The sequence below is a fragment of the Plodia interpunctella genome, chromosome 23, assembly GCF_027563975.2.
Source record: "Plodia interpunctella isolate USDA-ARS_2022_Savannah chromosome 23, ilPloInte3.2, whole genome shotgun sequence".
Lineage (NCBI taxonomy): Eukaryota > Metazoa > Arthropoda > Insecta > Lepidoptera > Pyralidae > Plodia > Plodia interpunctella.
The window spans coordinates 811,951-833,677 of NC_071316.1; the positions used below are offsets into that span (position 1 = coordinate 811,951).

The 21,727-nt window shown below is 34.8% G+C and overlaps 1 protein-coding gene across 3 annotated transcripts; it reads left to right on the plus strand.

Moving 5' to 3' along the window:
- Positions 1–5,606: 5,606 nt before the first annotated feature.
- LOC128680271 (zinc finger and BTB domain-containing protein 41-like) lies at positions 5,607–21,452 on the plus strand. Of its 3 annotated transcripts, XM_053763320.1 has the most exons (12): positions 5,613–6,075; positions 9,912–10,039; positions 10,215–10,257; positions 10,654–10,847; positions 11,841–11,969; positions 12,362–12,438; positions 13,601–13,723; positions 14,993–15,196; positions 15,984–16,085; positions 16,694–16,819; positions 17,077–17,173; positions 17,627–21,452. In XM_053763320.1, the coding sequence occupies exons 1-12, from the start codon at positions 5,856–5,858 to the stop codon at positions 17,981–17,983; spliced, it is 1,800 nt and encodes a 599-aa protein (XP_053619295.1). In that variant the 5' UTR covers positions 5,613–5,855; the 3' UTR covers positions 17,984–21,452. The 3 variants fall into 3 exon arrangements, with proteins under 3 accessions (XP_053619294.1, XP_053619295.1, XP_053619296.1); XM_053763319.1 differs by lacking the exons at positions 9,912–10,039; positions 10,215–10,257; positions 10,654–10,847; ... (6 more) ...; positions 17,077–17,173; positions 17,627–21,452 and adding an exon at positions 6,765–9,395 and having other exon boundaries at positions 5,607–6,075; XM_053763321.1 differs by lacking the exons at positions 5,613–6,075; positions 9,912–10,039; positions 10,215–10,257; ... (7 more) ...; positions 17,077–17,173; positions 17,627–21,452 and adding exons at positions 6,462–6,672; positions 6,765–9,395.
- The last annotated feature ends 275 nt before the right edge of the window (positions 21,453–21,727 follow it).

Consider the following 21,727-nt stretch of genomic DNA (forward strand, 5'->3'; position numbering starts at 1 on the left):
CAGTCGTAAGCCGTAAAGTTCAATTAACCTTGACACCGTAAGATTACGTGTGATCTTACGGTGTCAAGGTAAATTGACGTGACAAACATTGTTAGGAAAATTTATAATTTCAAATTACCAAGTCAAGTACCTAATTTAAAAAAAAATTAAACTATATATATAGCTGCGTGTCACTGCGAATCGTTAATGTTGTGAAGAAAAGACTATTATTATAACGAAACGGTATTTACAACTGTCTTATTAATTGCCGTCCGGATATCCGCTATCCGAAATGTAGATCCGTAATCTTGTATCGACATATAATCGCGAATTAATTTCCATTTCGATATAGCATTCGTAAACGATTGCGATTTTTTAACAAACTGTTAAGAAAATCGCACGCACAGTCGACTGCAAATCAAGTTAGCATGCATGGATCTTTATGCTATGGTAATAGGAGCGAGTTTTCAATGAATTTGTGTAAATTGTTAACTGTACCTGGAGTAACTGAACGTTCGACATTCGTATGTATAGAAAGCCATCAAAGCGTGGGATAGACATTAGAAATGTCGATTTAATAATATTTGCGGGCTTTGACCTTGATACGTCACGACAAGAGCCACGCTCTTAAATTTAATTGTTAATGATTCTATATCTGGCCTCATAGAAATCTATGTTATTTAACAAAAAAAAAATATTAGTTTTTAATTATAAAACAGTCGTGTGAAATCTTTTAGCATTTCAATGCATTTCGTTTACTCAATTTGACACAAAATCATTATTAATAGTAACAATTACGATCATGTACACGTAACATTTAACTATATTATATAAAATCGATATTATTAACACCAATTTTAAGTAAATATCAGGGTTACCTTTACACTTAAATAAAAAAAAAGCATTAACCACCGTTTATTAAATGATATTGAACAACTTTATTGGAAAATTCACATAGAGCGAGGCCTCATTGCTCCGTCGCGCTGCGCTCCGTCAACGGATCATCGCAGTATAGGCACAACAGTAGTGTAGCACAATTGTACGTCATTATACCTACAATATTGGTGGGCACTCGTAAAAGTCATGTCAGATGCCTTTAGGCGGTTTGAATAAAATTTGACACAAGCGTTAGCGATAAAGCACTCGAAAAGAAAGAAGAAAGGTTATCGAATTTAGTTCGAAGCAGTAACGCTCTCCGTTGTTGCAAAGGGACAGTGAGGCCGCGCTCTTACTTACTTGAATTGAAATTAAGTAACTTAGATAAGTGGACAATAATTTAATGAACACAAGGACTCTTTTATGTCAGTATAATAATTAGTAAATATGGGTTGTAAAAATTTGTATGAAGCAAAGTTAAAGAGTATTTTATTTGGAAACGATATCGCACAAGTAAAAACTTGCGTTATAAATATTTTTCAAAATATTAACATGAAAAAATTCAAAACTCGAGCGGGAATCGAACCCACGCACCTAAATGACTAGTCTGCTTATATGTACGCATGTATTTAAATAAAGTTGTTTACGTTATGTATTTGATACAGTTGTTCAATATCTTTGACTGAACACGACTTACCATTCAAACTATACGAATGCGACATTAAGAAAAACTATTTTAACAATTGCTACAAATATTTAATCGAATTTGAAAGCGTTTAAGGTCTTATTTAGCAGCACACTAACGTAGTCATATTTTTTATCAATTTTTTTATGCCAGCTCCACACTGTCGTCGAAGAGTTTGCCGAACTTTGGCGGATTAAATGTAAATTGCTAATCTTTCATTGCGGTAAATAAATGTACTCGTATATAGTACGCAATGATCGCGCATTCGCGTCGGCGTGTGTCTGAGTTCGGCGACAGTGCGGAGCCGGCATAAGAAATGATATTGACAAATTATGCCACACTAGATAAAGGATTTATTGTTGGCATAATTTGTCATTTTTTTTATTAAAAAAAATATAAATTGATAAAAGTGTGCGGTGGCGTTAAGCTAAGCACTTTTATAAAGATTTGCAATACGTTGCACTAAATATCATACAAAACGCATATACACATTGATCTAACTTCGCCAGTCGTTATACATTTTTATATAACACCCGTGTTCAATACATATGTTGGTACATAAATGGCAAAAAAAAAATTAAATAATTTTACATGGCGCGAAAATATTTCGGCCATAGAAAGTCAAAAAATGCTTAGCATAAAATTATGTATTTTCGAGTGCAATAAACTATTACATAAATAAATACAAAGTTGGATCAGTATGTGAATGCGGTTTTAGGAATTGTATTAACATACATCGAAGTTATCGCGACTGTTATATGTATTCGATTTTTGTATTGAATAAATGTTAAAAGTATTTAAATTGACACTACAAAAGCACTGTAAATACTGATCGGATTTGCACCGAGAGTAAGAGAGGCTACGGATGAAAGAGATAGCAATATATGTGACATTCCAAGAGTATTTACCTTAGGAAGACCAGTCGCTTACGAAGTATTATGCGCATCTATAATAATAATAACAATGAGCAAGTGAAACATCTTAAACAAGTCTTAAACGACTTCTCTCCATACGGTACCTTTTCTTGGGACATCACATATGTACCTTGTTTTCAAGTGTTCATATTGTTATTCAGGGTTCTGTCAACCCCGCAGAGCAAATGTACATGATATGGTATGCTAGATTATGCCATTATCAAATTGCAGTGTCAATTTAGATACATAAGTATGAAAGTAAATAAACGCAACCGTTACTTTGTCAAAGTTGCTTATACTTTGGTCTAAATTACTTTGTTCTTTTTAAAGAAAACAAGCATGGGAGCACCATTTGACAAAATAACATTGAAAAATAAACTCTAAAGCGTCCTCTGTAAAGATTATATTACTTTGACATAGACATGAAGCTGTGAGCTGACAGAAACTACTAGTTTTCAATGTAAATTATATCTACAGTGATCGCACTAAAGTTTACATTTCAATTAACACAATTTTGTCGAGGCTTGAGACCTTTGTTCATAAAACTTCAATTAGATTGAGTGCAATTATATCAAGTTAAAAGCCTCGATAGCTCAGTGATAAAGAACACTGCCCTGGATAGACAGGATCGTAGGCTCGATTCCCGCTCGAAGTCCAGTATTTTTCTCCTTAAATTTTAAGATCTCTGGACAAGGCCATATTATTATAATAATATGGGCGATATTAATGATAGTTCTACAGAGCCCACGGGACCTTTTCCATCATGAAGCATACAGTAATTTCGACCAAAGTAATCCTGTATAGGTGATATTATACGTACGCTACATAACTGCATAGGGCTAGGCAAATGTTAAAGTTTATACAATGTACCTACTTTAAGATAAGTATGTATAACACTTTTTTTATTAAAACAATCGCACATATGCCTATTTAAATATCAATCTTCAATATTTTACTTTTAATATACATACTTTTTTATATACTTTATTTACAAAGCTTTATTTCTACATGTCTAAATTGCAATGTTATTTATATATTTTTATCTTAAGTATATGGCCCACGTTTTAAGTGTTTATCATCTATTGCCAGCTCCACACTATCGCCGTACTCTGACAGATTCCAAATAATCATTGCGCAGTTTGTATGAGAACTTTAATTTACCGCAATGAAAAACCAGCAATGTATGCCGATCCCGAACTGTTTCGCGATAAAGTATAGCCAAGGCATATAACCAATATTGATCCTCTTTATGTATTTATTTCAATTCAAAGTTATCAAAATAACGGGTCTGTCTGCTGCTCTTTCCAAAGTGTCAAATTTCGAAATTTTATTTCCCTTTCTCATACAAAAGGTGTCACCAAGGGCGAGACGAAGACGGCACGCAAGTTCGTTAAATAATTTATACTATTATTTGCTGCGGCTTTGTTTATATTAATTTTTGTACATTTCTTGTGTGTGAGCCGATTTATGAAGTAATTCTTCCAAATTATTATAGTCACCCTGTCATTCATAAAATGTTAAATCATACTTTGATTATGCTAAAGTATGTTTTGTCTCGTTCTGTCAATGTTAAATGTGGTAACGTGCGATAGGGACAAAACATACTATAGCACACAACTGTGACTTATGAATAACAGGGAATATTTTTATATGTCTCTCTGGTGCAAGACAAGTATTTAGTTTAGTGTTACTTCTTAGTGTTTGGGCCAAGTTCTGATATATTTCGGTATTTAATTTTCGAGGAAAATAAGTAATCTCCGTTTTATAATTGTGTAATGAATTTCAAAAACTTTACCGAAATTTGTGTGTACATCGCGTCAAAGTGTGCTATTCCTGTTGACAGTGAAAGTTATAAGGCCTTAGTCTTTGGCTACATATCAAAAATTACGTATCCCCATATTTACGCATAATTAAAAAAAAAAAAAGAACGTGTCCACGCAATGAAGTGCTGAGCTATGCGTTTTGTTTCTCATGGTAGCCCCCAGTGTCTAAATATTTTTGTTTTCAAAAACGAAATATCACAGAACTTGGTCGTTTAATCAAAAGTATTGATTTAAATCGTAAATCTCCTCACTCAATGTAAGTACGGGGATGGTACATACCAAATGTTGTTAATGTTGTATAGAATCACTATGCAAATATATTTTGAGATTACGTGTCATATAATATTATATGTATAGTACACTTAAGTCATATTAAGCGAAATTTGTCTAATTTTTTAATAAGTTACATGTAACGGTTTAGTAATAAATATGACGAAGTAAATTTGTTGTTTTTTTCTTACTTTTTACGATGCCATAGGGACTATATAGATATTTGTGTACTCAACAAAACAGACATTTAAATATAGGTATAGAAAATATTGAATGTCTTTGGGTAAAAACAAAATTTTACTAATATAATAAAATTTAAAAAGAATAGGGCATATTACACAAAGCTCAGCCGAGATGGCGCTATAGGTACAACTATGGTACACAAACATTGCCGATGGAGGCAAAAAGCGCCAATTTTCAATATTGCTGCAGATTTACGACCAAAAATACTATAGAGTTTAAAGGAAAAAGGAAGGATTTAGTGGATTATCCTGAGAATAATAACACTATTTTAGGTTATGTTCTGCATTATTATGGTCAACTGTGGTCATAAACTGATATAAACTTGATTTTTCCATATTTTAATAATCTTCGTGTGAAGCTTCTTTTCGACAGTTTACTGGTTCGAAAATTTTACAGCGTGAGGCGTATCCCATAGTTCTCGAAGTTTTTTTTCTTATGGAAAACTATTTTTCCCAATATTTCGGCACCTTTTGTGATAATATACAACACTGTAGCATCGAATATGCTAACAATGCTTACATAATGAAAGTATTAATAAAATACTATAAAATAAACAGTTCCAATAGTTAGTAGCTTGTGAGAAATAACTATTTAATATAAAAATTGACGTGAAAAAGGTCTAATTTCTGAATAAATAATTTGAATTCATCAATTTAGCAAAAGGCGGCAATGCTTGTGTTTACCTACCATAGAGTGCCAGAGTGCTCTGGCGGGATAATTGTATGAAAAGGATTTTATTTTAAAATATAACCATTTTCACATGGCAACATTTATTAAAACTAATTATAAGTTAAATTAGGCAACATTGAAGCACAACATGTCAAGAAAGAATAAAACTACGTCTGACGTCCGTCGGTCGATTTTTTCTTGAAAGATAACATAATATTTTTTGGTAAAAATTCGAGAAACTCGTTGCCGTAAACCAGTTTCCTATTAGATTAAGTATCAAGATTACAATAGTTTCGGTTTATTTATATAGGTATTTCTTTAATATTCACCATATCGTAGTTTTCCCAAGTGCAAAAATTCACAGTTAGCATTTAGAATATCTAAATCCGGTTAAAAATGGACACGGACTTGAAAGTGAACGTAAAAGTTGAGCCAGATTCTGAAAATGATGCCTCCCATGATGAAAAGGATTTCAAACAAGTGGAACAGGCACTTTCAGATAATGTTATGATGGAAAACGTGAACATAAAATTGGAGGCTATGAACGATGAACCGTGTTCTGCACCAGAGAGTATCACGGTTAAGTTGGAGCCCACGTATTATAGCAGCGGCGATGGTATGTATTTTTTAAATTTGTAATACAGCACATACCTTTTATTTTAATGCAAGATTATTGCGGCATGAGAAAACTAACTGGTTGTCATGAAATTTAAGTAATTTACGCATATATTGGTTCTTCCAATGTTAAGGTAGTGTATATCTTTCAATTTTTTATTTGTGTAGGTTGTATATAGGCCAGATATCTAAAAAAACGACTTCTTAATAATAGTAATCTTAAAGTTACAGCAATGCGTCAAATTCACTAGTTTTACTTACTTACTAAACTTAACAAATCTTTTGCTCCCTTATTACTTTTCTTTATGGCATCACAGTTGGATATTTGATTTGTCAATTCATAGGAACAACTGTCAAATAAATTAATTGTTGGTAGTTGCTAAAATGACTAAACATTCATTGTCACCTACATCGTGCACTCCTACACATCCCACCCTCATTCAAAAAACATTGTTTCAATTTTATTGCAATATTACTGTAAAAAAATATTAGATACCAAAAAATAAATATTTTTTTATACAATTTCTCTAAATTTGGTGCTTTTAAAACAAGTGGTGTGCAATAATGGGAAATATTTCCAAATTTTTTAATGGGAATGGTAAGTACCTCCCATGTGGATCCAATATATATATATATATATATATTTTATAATAATTTATTTAAGTTGTTATATTTCTCCTTATTTTGCAGGTCAGGGAACAGCACAAATAGCATCCACATCACGAGAAACATCTATATCTTCAGAAACCACAACAACAACAGAATGTAGTTCTACCAACCAACCTTTAACTTTTGAAGACTTGTTAAAACTTTGGGGTAAAAATGAAGAAACTGAAGAGTGTGGCACCTTTTTTGTATACTGTCCCATCACAGCTGAAATCGGAGGATATTACACTGATACGGACACCAGCATAGAATCCGATGAAGATGAGGTATCAGAATCCAATGATAATAATGAACATATAAAGTCGAATTATTATTTTGGAAAGAATGGCTACCAATGGTCTAAAACCCCAGTACCCATGACTGGGAAGACAAAAAACGATCAGACAATATCTTGCACAATACCCGATGAAAAGAATCCATACAACATTTGGAATAGATTAATTGATGATACCATTCTTGATGAAATTTTAAAATGGACTAATGTCAAATTGGCTGAATGTAGGAATCTAGTACAAAACCAGTCACATCCGCATCTTGTTGATCTCGATATGATTGAGCTAAAATGTTTCATTGGGACCTTTCTATATTCTGTGTATTTAAATTTACATATTCAGCCGCTGGAGTGTATGTTTACTGATGAGGACAACATTTTCGGCTTTAAAATATTTCAGTGTGCCATGGAAAAAGATAGATTTGCATCCATCCTCAACTGTCTAAGTTTTGGAGATCCACACCTTGAGAATGACACATCAGATAGGAATATATCAATTCTGTTTGAAAGATTGATAAGAAACTCTCAGACAATGTACAAAGGCAGTGGCTATGCATTATTAGGTAGAACCCTTGTGCCATTTTGGGGTAGTTTTGAAGACAAACAGTTCCCAATGAAGTATGCAGAAATGCCTTGCCGTGAAGGATTCCTTTTGCATTGTATGTTTGATGTGAAAACTGGTTTTCTTCATGATTTATATATCCCTTACGATGATTTGGACAAACATGTTACTAATGAGGAAAAGATGTTTTCAAACCCAACAAAACTGGCCTTGGTGTTAACAAAATTACTTCACGGCACAAATACAAACATCACATGCACTAAAGAGTACACATCTTTCGAACTGATTGACGCTTTTGCAAAAAGAGATTTGACCTGCCTTGGAATAATTAGGCAGGATCAAAAGGAAATACCGCGGGAGTTTTTGCCTTCGAAGAAACGTGCCAAAGGATCAACATTGTATGGTTACTCTACAGATGTGACGTTGATGTCCTATATGAATAAAAGAATGAAAGCGACCATCATAGCTTCGTCCATGCTTTATGAGCATGAAGCTGATACCCAAAAGCCTCAGAAACCAAAGTTATTGAAACTTTTCAATGCTAATGTTATTCCTTGCATGCCTAAAGATGATATTTATGACATGATCTGCCATAGACGTACAACTTTGGTTTCTATGGCTCTGTTTTATAAGATGATTGATTTCAGTATCCACAATACTAATGTTTTATATGACCTGAATATGAAAAGAAAAATGAAATATGATAAAATGATTAAAAGTATAGCACAGAAGTTGATGGAAGGCCACATGATGAGGAGAGCCGTGGATATTGCTCTGCCGGAACATGTAAGAATGAATATAATTAAATGTCTTGGTTCCGAAGAGTAGAAAAACAATAATGTGATATGATTTTTTTATTTTGTATTATATCCTTGTGTAACTAATTTAAACATTAAATCAGTAATTTGTATGTGAATTCATTTTTATATATTTCTCTTTTGAGTAGTTTATTTGCCGTAATAATATCTTTATTTAGTAACTTAAAGTCTACATACCAAGCCATAAAAAGTTGAAGCATACTTGTCAAATATTGTAAAGTGCAATATTGACAAAACATACTTTTTTTGAATAGGATAAGTGTAGGATCAAGTGTGTTAGGTTAGGATCTAAAAAGGGCTGTGGCGTAATAAGATAATATAATACTCTTTTACTGATTATAATATGATCTGAAAATAAAAATCAATATGTGTTTCTGTTAAGTTTTTAAAATGTTCTGGCTATGCTTTATCTGTAAGTTTAATATATCTGTAATGTTTAAATTATAATAAAAGTGCAACAAAAAAAAGTACAAATAAATACATAGACACATACAGATTTAAGTAAAAAATATTGCCTTATTAATTAAGTATTTTGCTTGTTTTTTTTTTAAATATAAATAAAATCTTTTTTTATTTCTCAATTTAACTTTCAGCTTTCTTATGTAATTCCATTCGAAAATATTTTTAAGTTATATTATCACGATGTTATGAACATGTAAAATATTTTTTTCTTTAAATTTCGTTATTTGTTTGTTAATATGAACAAGATATTCGAGATTTTTCTAAATTATTTGAAACATTATATTGTTATATAAGTGTTGTTGTTTAAAACAAGTGTAAGATGTGATATTTCAGTGTTTTACTTTTTTTTATTTTATTTGAAAGCTATTTTTTGTTTATGATTGATATTATAGCCTTAATAGTATGTAACTAAGATTTATTTCAAGTACTATGTATCTCGGCAGATTGTCATTTTTAAAGTGTAACAATTATTCATCCTTTCTAAATTCCTAAATAAAATAAAAATATAATTTGATTACAACTTTTAATTGGATAATAAAATGTAAAATGATTATTAATATTAGTTTAATTTTTATTAAAACCTGATTTTGATAACTTTTCTAATATTTGTTCGGTGGATTGGATAATACATTTTGATTGAATCAGAACTATTTGACTGGCTTTTAAATGCGGCTCGGCCCGCGTGATGAAAGTACACTATGTCCTCCGTACTTCAAACTGCATGCAATATTTCAAGAAGATTAGTTGAGTAGATAAAGTAACAAACAAAGCTTTCGAATTTATAATATGATCGCATAGTTCAGGATTCTATTTCTCGCGTGTTCCCGGTATCACGCCACAAAGCCGACCGCCTGCCTTCCGTCAGCCCTCACTGGGAATGCTACTTGCATATCCAGAAATATGGTCCAGAAAAAGTAAAAAGACGTAAGTACAACGTAGTTGACCGACCGACCGACCGGGGATCGAACCCGGGACCTTTCGGTTCAGAAGCAAGCACTTTACCACTGCGCCACCGAGGTTGTCAAAATTTGTATACTTATATAGTGGTGTGTTTCCAGAGGAAATACCACTGGAGTACGTAGCAGCTCAGATCACGATGCAGTACCGCGACAGGCCGAGGAAGCGGCGGCCGGACTCTGACGACGAGTATATACCGCCGCGACGGTTGAAGAAGAAGAAGAAAAAGGTAATGACCAATCTTTCTATCCCTTTCTTTAGGTCATGCTTTTGTTGTCTGTCAGTTGCCTAGGCTATGTGTCTCTCAGTCGTAAGACATCCAAAAGTATATGGAGTGGTCCTATTCTAAGGCGGAATTACGAATAAATGAAACAAAAATAAGTATTTATTTGTTTAATTTTCAGAAAGAAGCCAACGTCAAACCAACATATAGGGGGAAATCCAAAAGTACGTACCTGATGTATCATATCAAAAGTAGCCAATTCCCGTTTCGCTTCTGTATGTATCAAAATCTGATATATATTTTGTACAAAAATTAAATTTGTGATTCAAACTTTTTCTTTTTGTCAAAGATATCTTATTACATTCAATGCGTGACGAGAAAATCGTTAAGTCGATCCATCGTCAGGAGCCGTACCTGGGTGCACCATCAGGTCATGCGTATGATAATAATGCATTGCCAACCAAACTAAACGTGTGTGTACAAAATTTCAGCTCAATCGTATGAAGATATCTGCTTCAAAATTGAGTTACAAGATTCCATCCGAACATACATACTTACTTATATGCATTTCAAGTTAAAAGCTAACAGTATTCATTTAGAAAAATCATTGCAATTTTCAGAAGAAGAAAACATGTTGTATTCTGAAGACGTAACAAAACACATAGAGATAATAACTATAACTGAGCAAGAGAGACAGAGGGAGATAGGCGAAACACTCAATCTCCGCAAGAATTTCCAATTCAGATGCGAATGGTGCGCAATAGGATTCGTTTTGGAGGAAGCGTATGATGCACATATGAAAATACATAGCCAGGTGAGCGCTTTGTTTCAGCCATAGACAAAGAAAAATAAAGCCAAAGATAGAACATTTCCTTACAATTTCCCGGTCATAGATTAAGAAAGCTATACAGGGTTACTGGAATCGAACGCATAACCTTCCAAAGGCGCATAAGTTACATAGAGACTGACATCTTTTGTTCTACGACTTTTGTCTAAACTTAATAAATACAAAAGAAAAACTTTATTTTTTAGTTTTAATGTCGTTTCTATTAAATGTTAACTCTATGTTCGATTCCGCTACATGTACCTAAGTAGTTTTTAGGGAGTTTTGCGTTTGATATCTTTATTGCGCTCATATAAGAAAGAGATATGCGTATCAGAGATATATGAGAAGAGACGAGACAGAAGCTGACTTGAATCTTTTGTCACTTTAACTTGTATGAAGTCTTCTATCTCATTTGGTTATACTGTAGTGTGTGACAGAGTGCGACATACGCCCTCTTTATTGTCTCAATTTAAATCTTGTAACTTAACCCATGTAACCTTCTATGTAGATCACATAGATTACGTACCTAGTTAGCTTTTATGTACTAATACTACTTCCTACTTCACGTACTCGTATATAAACCCTGTTTTACCAACAATAAACATCCAGTTACCTACGAACCTACGCCGAGTGTGTTTCACTTAATACACTCATACAGGGTCGCCATGTGAAGGTAGTGCGAGACTACCTTCACATGGCGACCCTGCCAGGATTAATCTCTTAAATTTCACCCTACCTTCATGTGTGGCATTTGCCAAGAAAATTTATTTTCGCTGAGAAATTGATAAAAATGTGATTGTGGCACATGTGTGCGGCTATGCAAAAGCACTATTTGCTCACCGTTGTTTTGACGCCCGTCCACAGATAACGCAGAAATTGTTGCAGATAACAAACTGAATTACGACATACAGCGACGTCGCAACGGAGCGCTGCTACTGGGTTGTGGCTCTAAGACCATCAGATGAAACGTTATTTTTGCAGGAAGCCGGCGACCACGAATGCGAACTATGCCGCGCCAGGGTGAAGACAAAGACAATGCTATATCGCCACAAGTTGCGTCACTATCGTCGCTATCGCTGCTCCATCTGTCACATTATACACAAGGACAAGGTAAAACAGTACTGTCAACTTGACACGCTGTCAAGTTACCCTGCACCGTTAAGTACTGTTGGAATGGAGGAGCAATAATTATGCTTACTCCACTACCAAGACAAAAGCTTTATAAACAAATGTTATTTTATTCGGATTCCTAGCTAGACAGAGTCGACCGGGCGATTGCTGTGTGTCTTATCACAAGGATTCTGAAAATATATATGATGCTTTCAAAAAACTGTTTATTTCTATACATTACAAAAATCTCTAGTCAAATTGCAAACTAAGTTTTCTTTTTATAATCAATGCTATGTATTTTATTGAGATTATCGTCTGATCTAGAAAAAAAATATAAAAATATCTGTTATTACCCATGTGTTGTATTGAGATATTTGTTGACAAACTTGTAGGACACTGCGTCGGCGCACGTGATGACGGAGCACGCGCATCAAGCGTTCGTGTGCGGCGAGTGCTCGCGGTCATTCAAGTGAGTAGATATTTATTTATTTTAAAATAATCGTGATTTTATTTAAGTAAGTAGTTTTACAAAAAGAAAATTGACGAATTGGCATTTTACTGATAACAATTTTTGGGAATATCTTAATCTTAAGTATTTAAAATGTATTTGAAAAGTAAATAAATTAAGTGCATATTTAATACAACAATGATATCCGAAATGGTGTCTAGAACTAATTTGACCTTTAAAATAATTGTAAAATAATTGTCTTTAAAATACTTACGTATTAATCAAATTAGATGCCATTTTCTATACCACTTTCCATTGGGGTAGGCTCAAAAATTGATCAGTCGCGTCCACTATGACCACAGACAACACTAAAGCTCCCACAACATTACTTACGTGCATCCTTTTTAGTAGTAGTTTAGTTGGTAGTTTTTTAGAAATGTTAATATTAAAATTAATATTAACATTTCTAAAAAAAACTAACCAAGGCACCGTATCTTATCACTTCATAGGTATATAAGGTGTTTTGTAATAATTGTTTGTAAAAACTATTGTAAATAAGTAGATTCAAATTAATACAATAAAAATTACATGTAAAACGGCGGACTTATCCCATACAAGGATCTCTTCCAGTTAACCGGTGATAGGTTGAAAGGACACGTATATAGTACCAGGCTGGTTAGAAATGAGATATTTATTCTATACATCCCGGCTTTGCTCGGGTAAAATATACAACTAAATCTTCCAAAATCAAATCATTTATTCAGAAATTACGCCTTCACAGACACTTTTTCACGTCATATTCTCAATTAAATGATGTTTACTAAAGCTGTTGACTACTAGCATTTCGGAACGACTACTGCTGAGAAGAAATGCCGAAAGAAACTCATTCAGTGTTGGTTCCTATTATGCCAGAAGGGCTTACCATTTTTTAAATATAAATTTATGTATATTTTTTTATTAGTAATATAACAATGTAAGTACACAATAAAGTACATGGTCAAAAGGTATACTGAACTCTTCCTCAGGAACCACACTATCTTTGGTGATTCTATTGGTGATCTATTGGTGAAAACCGCATGAAAATCCGTGCATTCGTTTTTGAGTTTATCACGAACAGACAGACAGACGCGGCAGAGGACTTTTCAATGAGAAAGAGAAAGATAAAATGGTGGAAGTATTGCAGGCGCCCGCGCTACCTGGAGCGCCACATTGAGCAGCACCACACCAAACTGTTCAACTTCGAGTGTCCGGAGCCGGATTGCAAACGGGTGTTCCATGAGAAGGGCCGCTACAGGAGCCATGTCAGGTCAGTTACCAGCTATATTCAAATTCAAATCATTTATTCAGAAATTAGACCTTCACAGGCACTTTTTCTCGTCAATCTTTACATTTATAGTTATTTCTCACAAGCTACAAACTACTGGCATTTCGGAACGACCACTGCCGAGAAGAAATGCCGAAAGAAACTCATTTGAACAGTGTTGGTCCCTATCATGCCAGATCGGCTTACCATTATTGTTTCTTACAATGTTTTTTTTTTCTTTCTAATAATATATAAAAGTACATAATGTACATAGTCAAAAGGTATATCAAAACCGGTTATGATTGTGATCCGAGTGTAGATTATAATATATACAGCGCAAAGCGGGATGCGCTGTAGATCGAAAGATGTCAGGTTCGTATTATATACATATATAGTATAGTTATATACATATATAATCTGAATTATATACATATATAGTAGTTTTTATAGACCACCACATGCTTCCGGTGAAACCTGCTGGTGAACAGTTTAGTTCACTAGTGTGTATGCGACTACCTGTCGTAAAAGTCATGTCAGATGCCTTTAGACGACTTGAATAAAATCTGACACCAGTTTTAGCAATGATACACTCGATATAATGATGTCGAGTTACTAGCATTTAAGGTTTAAAGACTAACCCAGCCCGAAAATTAGAGCCGCTATCACATTTTTCGAATTTTAAGATTCGGCTGTGATTTTACAACCGGCCGCCTGCCGGCTTATCCTTCCTTGGGAATGATATTGTTGCCTATCAGCTGCATAGGCTATGTGTTTCTTAATCGCCTCATACGACACCCACGGCAGGATTTGTAGTGGTCCTATTCGAGGGCGGAACCACACGCTATAGTATAATTTTTTTATTAATATCTAAAATATCAAAATTATTTTATTTCGATATTAAATTGTATCCAAAAATGAAATGAGCTATAGTTTCATTTTTTTGCAATAAAATTCTTGCAAAAATTAATAAAGTACATTTTTGTAAAAAAAAACTTATTATATAAACCAAAATTGACGACCTCGATGGCGCAGTGGTAAAGTGCTTGCCTCTGAACCGAGAGGTCCCGGGTTCGATCCCCGGTCGGGTCATGATGGAAAATGATCTTTTTCTGATTGGCCCGGGTCTTGGATGTTAATTTATAATGTATTTGTTATAAAATATAGTATCGTTGAGTTAGTATCCCATAACACAAGTCTCGAACTTACTTTGAGGCTAGCTCAATCTGTGTGATTTGTCCTAATATATTTATTTATAAAATAATATGATTGCAGAAGTCACAAGGCGGAGCTGCGGCACCGCGCGGCGTCGCTGGTAGTCTGCGCCGTGTGCTCCAAGGGATACAAGTCCAAGAGCTGCCTGAAGCGCCATCTGCAGACGCATCTGTCCACCGTCTGCATCCTATGCTGCGTGCCGTTTGAACACCAGGAGGCGCTGAGGTTGCATTATGCGCATGTGCACAACTCTTATTACGATGGGTGAGTCTTATCTTCTCATAATTATGTGTGTTTCATGTGAATCTTCCTTTTGAACACCAGGAGGCGTTGAGGTAGCATTACGCGCATGCGCACAACTCTTATTACGATTGGTGAGTCTTATCTTCTCATAATTATATGTGTTTCATGTGAATCTTCCTTTTGAACACCAGGAGGCGCTGAGGCTGTACATAACTTTTATTTTGACGGGTGAGTTTAGTGTTTTGGTGATTGAGAGACTACAAAGACTTTTTAATGGTACCGCACAAAATATAGTTTTGTTATTAATAACTATCTATACTATTATTATGAAGAGGTAAGCGTCTGTGAGTTAGTATGTTTGAGACGGGTAATCTCCAAATATTTTCACCGTTAGAAAAGTGAATATAGGCTATATTTTATCTCAAAATTCCCACGGGAGCGAAGCCGCGGGCAACATCTAGTGTGAAATAAGCAGCTTCGATGTTATTCATGAAAAAATATGAATTAATTCAAGAAAATATAGATAGATGGTATTGTGTTGCCGCGCTGCTGTTTTTCTGCTTCGTGAAAAATTGGAAAGATGTCGCTAGTTTGAAAAAATAAAAAACGTAGTTCAGTGCTTGTAGACTACACTCAGGTAAACTTACTAGAATTCTATTAATTGTACGTAACCCAATTATTGAACATATCTATGATATTATACTGTCAGATCTCCTTGAGTAAATAAATAATCCAATCCACATACGAACCGAGACTGTATTATTAGTTTATAGCACTAGTTTTATTGTGGATAATATATTTATTTCAGTGTTAATATAGGCGAGAGATGTCCGCACTGTGCTCTGGTGTGCGCGAGCAACGCGCTGCTCAACAAACACATCAAACGGATGCACAGGGACCGCACCAAGAAGTGAGTTTCTTACACTTCGACAGTAAATCGATATTTCACCCTCGATGTAACCCTCGCCTACGAATCGTGCGCCTCGTCTTAAATGTTTCGCTCTACTTATTATAAAACAGAGTTCTCTGCTGCGTTTGTCTGTTGGGTATAACTATCGGGATTTTGTACGGTTTTCACCAATACGTAGTTAATTCCTGCGGAAGGTTTATTTGTATAATGTATGTTTTATCCGAGCGTAGCTGGGACAGGACGCTGATATTGGTATATAATCTACTTGCGGCCCATTCCGGCTTCGCTCGAGTAAAAACATAGTAAATTATACACATAAGTCTTCATCCGAAATCACACTATTAATTAAAAGAACCTGCGTCAATATCCGTTGCGATGTTTTAAAGCAGTCTGAAACGGTTCTCCGACAATTGCTTCGTCTACGAACGTTTCGTCGACAGAATGTTTCGACATCGGGCGTTTGAACGACAGAAACCTTCTTCTACGAACGATTCGCCGACAAAATAGAGGAGACATTCTATTCTTCGTTTTAAAGATTTAAGCATGCATAGGAACTAAAATGATAATATGTAGTGACAATTTATGAATGTATCAATTGTCGTGACTAGATACCAGTGCGACTACTGCCAGCGACTGTACCTGACGAAGGGCGAGGTGCGCGCGCACATCCTGTGGTCGCACGAGCGGCGCGGCGGGCACGCGTGCGCCGCGCCCGGCTGCGGCCGCGTCTTCAGGTCTCCGTCTCTTTTTGTATCACACTTCTGACGCAAAATAGGCAAACAAAAATTGATAAATTGTTTGATTTTTTACGTATCCCATTTCTGACATAAAATACGCAAACAAAAATTGATAATTTGTTTAATATTTTTATGTATCCCACTTCTGACACAACACAGGCAAACAAAAATTATTTTTTTTGTTGTATCCCACTTCTGATACAAAATAAACAAACAAAATTGTAAATATTTAATCGTTTCTATTATTATTTCAGATCACCTGCCCGACTGAAGTCGCACACTAGTATAGATCACCTGGGTTTACCTCCGCCTAAAAATCACGAGTGCCCCGAATGTGGGAAAGGCTTTATTGTAAGTTTCTACAATTGTTATTAAAATTTATTCGCAGCGCGAAAATTTAAAATACACAGTTCAATTTTATTATCTTTAATGTTAAAATTGTTCTTCATCTAGTTACCATGATTAGGTCTTTATGCGGTAACAGTGCTGATTTTGCAATGAATTTGGATGAGTCAGTTTTTTTTAGTAAATGTGTGTGTGTGTGTAGTAATTTAACAACTGTATTCTACTAACTTTCTATTTAAAGTGTAGAATAGTTTAAGAACAAGAATATTTATTTGTGAGACAAAGGTACTTTTTTTTAGGTTTACTGTCATATTTTTTTAGGTTTCTCTAAGGAAATCACGTAGAGATGGCGCTAGTGTGCGTTTTGGCCTTGTCTTAACTGTATATAATGCATTAGCTATATCTACATAATGTTATTGAAAGAAAATATAATGTTGAAATCTTTTATTTTATCTACAGAACAAACAAGTCCTGCAGCGCCATCTACGAGTACATTCCAATGAGAAATACCCGTGCAAAGAATGCGGTATGCTATTCAAAACTGAGCCTTATGTCCGGGTGCATTACCAGCTAAAACACCTTAACATGACGCGTGCGCAAATCAAAGAAGAGGTCAGATTACGAAAAACACAGAGTATAAACTTATTCAAACCGACAACAGCCGAAATTAAACAGGCGAAAGCCACTCCCGTTAATATTAATCAACAAATAAAAACAGATTCTTTTATACCGATGTTTGAGACGTTCGTTGATGTGCAGAGGGATATCCTGAAGGCTGATGAGATAAAGCAGGAGCCAGGAGTTGCTGAATGTTAACGATAGATGGCGCCACAGTCGCAATTTGGTCAATAGACACGTGAGTTTACAAACTTTATACCGTCTACCCAACCGGCAACACGACCGCCAAACTTTGGCGGTTTCGTCGTACATTGCTGGTTTTTCCCTGCGGCAAATAAAACCTCACATGCAAACTAAGCAATGTTCGTACATTCACGCTAAAGTATAGAAATGATTGCGTGAATAGGGACGGATTTGTGAAAGCACGGGCGTATCTAGAGATGGGCGGGGGGTGCGAGGTCCTGATGCAGAGGCCAGAGTTTTTGAAATGACCTTTAGAGTTTTTTTTTGTTCAGTGTAAAAACGTGATCTTTCAATCTTCAATTATTTTTTGTTTATAAATATTCTGGGGTGGGCACGCCCCCGCCCATGTTTGTGGATGCTTTGACCAATGAACGCAGTGGCGGTTACCAAGTTGTGATAAATGTTCGTTACAAATGTTTGGTGGCAAATGTTTGTTACAAATGTATAGGTCATTAAATATAAATAGTGGTTTTATTTTAATGTAACAACAGTTTTATTAAAACTTATGTGGTATCGAAAAGATATACAATAGGTATGTGTGTAGAAAATTGTTGTTTTTTTTTTTTCTGTAAGAAGTCTCAAGGTGAGCAAGAAAACGTACCCATGGTCCACCCAGGACTTAGTAGGTGGACCAACACCAACGCCTGGTGTTTCGTTTACCAACAGCGATGTATGTATGATGTACTAGAATAACGGGTTTACCTGTAACACCAACTATTACGAAGGACAAGGAAAGTTGACATTATATACAAAACTACATTTGTTTTACCAATTTTGGCATAATTCAATACATAAAATTCTTAAATTCTCGTTCTTCGTTTGTGCTTTTGCGTAAATTACACATTGCTGAAATTAAAGCCTGCTTTTTCCTGAATTAAATAAATCTTTAAGAAGATTTATTCTTTATGAGATCTTGATTTAGATCTGAATTAATAAGTCTGAATGGCTATTATATAATTTTCGAGCAATATGGAGCTACGGTTATGGCTCTATTGTGAACTTCGTTAGGGTCCTTCATAGTGCAAGACGTAAATAAATTAAAGAAATACATAAAATAAAAGTATTCTCTGCCAGTTAAAGATACTTTATAATGATAATCTATATTTGTTTATTATGTCAGCTACCTAGCCCTGCGAGATTTTTGATATTTTACTAGTAACCCTGTATATAGTGACCGATGGAATAGTTCCTTTTTAGTTATAGATTGATCACAGTGATATAAAATTATATAGTGTACATAACAGCACATTTCTAGCGCACCGCTCCCCCTCGGCAAGATGACGCTCATTGAAAAGTGAGCTTTAAAGCGTCCGCTGTGGGCATACTTTACATTGACAAGACGAGAGTGATTCGCCAATTTGTCGTCAAAGTAAAGTATGCCTACAGTTGACGATTTAAAGTTGAATTTTCAATAAACGACATATTGCCGCTGTGGTAGAAGAGAGATATGACTTTTAGAGAGTATTTTGTATATGGTAGCTAAGCTTAATCTTAGAGGGGTGTTAGAGGGTATAACCGTAAAATTTGGACCGATTTTAACGACAGTTATTGATATCAATTCTGTTGACGGGACTTTGTTATTTCATGAATATCGGTTCGGGCCGTGTGAGAGTAATCGTTTATTTATTTTATGTAATTAATTAATTAATTTGTTTTTGGTTAATTTCGTCTTATTGTCCGGGAAAGTGTAGCATTAGGACTTGAGCCCAAATAGTCAATGTTATTACAATTGTAATATATTTATTTTAGTGCTAAATTAAGTATGTGTACAGATTTATATTTGCACGTATGTACTTACAGATGATTCTGGAGAAAATTGTTAAAACGTTTTTGATGCAATGTTTGGAACAGATAAATCGAACCCCACAACTAATGAAATTACTACCACACAGGCCAAGTTTCTTTGCTCTGAAAAAAATCTAGATAATAAATAAATAAAATGTATATAAATATATTAGGACAAATCACACAGATTGAGCTAGCCCCAAAGTAAGTTCGAGACTTGTGTTATGGGATACTAACTCAACGATACTAAATTTTATAACATATATAGATATAAACATCCAAGAGCCGGGCCAATCAGAAAAAGATCATTTTCCATCATGACCCGACCGGGGATCGAACCCGCGGCCTCTCGGTTCAGAGGCGAGAACTTTACCACTGCGCCGCTGAGTCTTAAAAAGTCTAAAAATAATCGAATCTAAAAATTGATAGATACATTTTTTTATTAGGATGGTTGAAATATTTAATTTTCTATGAAGTGACTCAAGCGTTTCTTTTTTCGCATTATTTATTTTGTCTTATAGTTTTTTGGCATACCGCTTTTGGCATAAAAGGTCTAAGGCATGATTGATTTTGGCAATACTGGTAAATGTGGCATAATAGACTTTTAGGTTAGGTTAGTTTATGGTTCAAATAGTTATGCGTAAATCTTTATGCGTAAGAACGAAAAATCATTATGCCATAATACAGTATGCTATATCACATTACGAATTAAATTATATTTTATCTTTATAGATGAGACTCGACTCAAATATAATAAATATATAGGGACAAAAATTGATTTCTTTCAAATTAGACCTAATTACATAATGTATTGAACCTCATTGTATGCCTTAGAATATGCCTAGTATGCTTTACCTATAATAATACCTATATATAGGTACAAAAATCATAGGTATAGGTAACTGTGCTATATTTGTATCTATCTTCATAGAAATATTGCGAAAAAATAATTATAGAATTACTATCAACCAAGACAGCATACGTAAGGGGACCCTGGGCCCCGACGCGCTATGGTTGAGAAGAAACAGGGGAGACGCTTCCGATTTCTTCCCAGCCATAGAGCATAGCTTACAGAGTGCTGGTTTTGCTTACGTCAGGTACAATATAGGGCATATAACGCAAAGCTCAGCGCAGATGGCGCTAATGGTACAACTAAGGTACACAAACATTGCCAATGGAGGCAAAAAGCGCCAATGTTCAATATTATTGCAGATTTACGACCAAAAATACCTTCTACGCAATCGTGGTGCGAGTTTAAAGGAAAAAGAAAGGACTTAGTGGATTATCCTGAAAATAATAACACTATTTTAGGTTATGTTCTGCATTATTTGGTCAACTGTGGTCATAAACTGATATAAACTTGATTTTGACTGAAGATCTTACCTGTATGAAGTCCATATTTTAATAAGTCTTCACGTGTGAAGTGATCCGAGCTTTTTTTCGACTGTTTACTGGCTCGAAAATTTGACAGCGTGAGGCGTATCCCATATTTTTCGAAGTTTTTTATGTTATGGAAAATTATTTTTACCAACATTTCGGCACCCGAAAATGCTACATTGTTTTATATTTTCACAAACGAATTTACGAACGCTTACCTAATGAAAGTATTAATAAAGTACTCTAAAATAAACGTTTTAATCCTCTTTCGTCCGAGCTACTGTGTTGAGTGGACGTGTCACTCGTTAAATTTAAGAAATTTAATTTGCTTTCACGCTAAGTTCGCCTCTAATAAAGACGTTAAGTGGGTGAAGTTCCGGTCAGATAAGACAGTGTACTTACGTCGCATAAAGATTAGCACCTGCTAGTTCGAGATCGCGGAATGTTATAGCGACCGCGGGGACCGCATCCTCACCTCCGCGAGCAAGAGTAAACTGCTATTTTTGTCTCGCTTCGATTTGCGGAGACGCAGCCGCT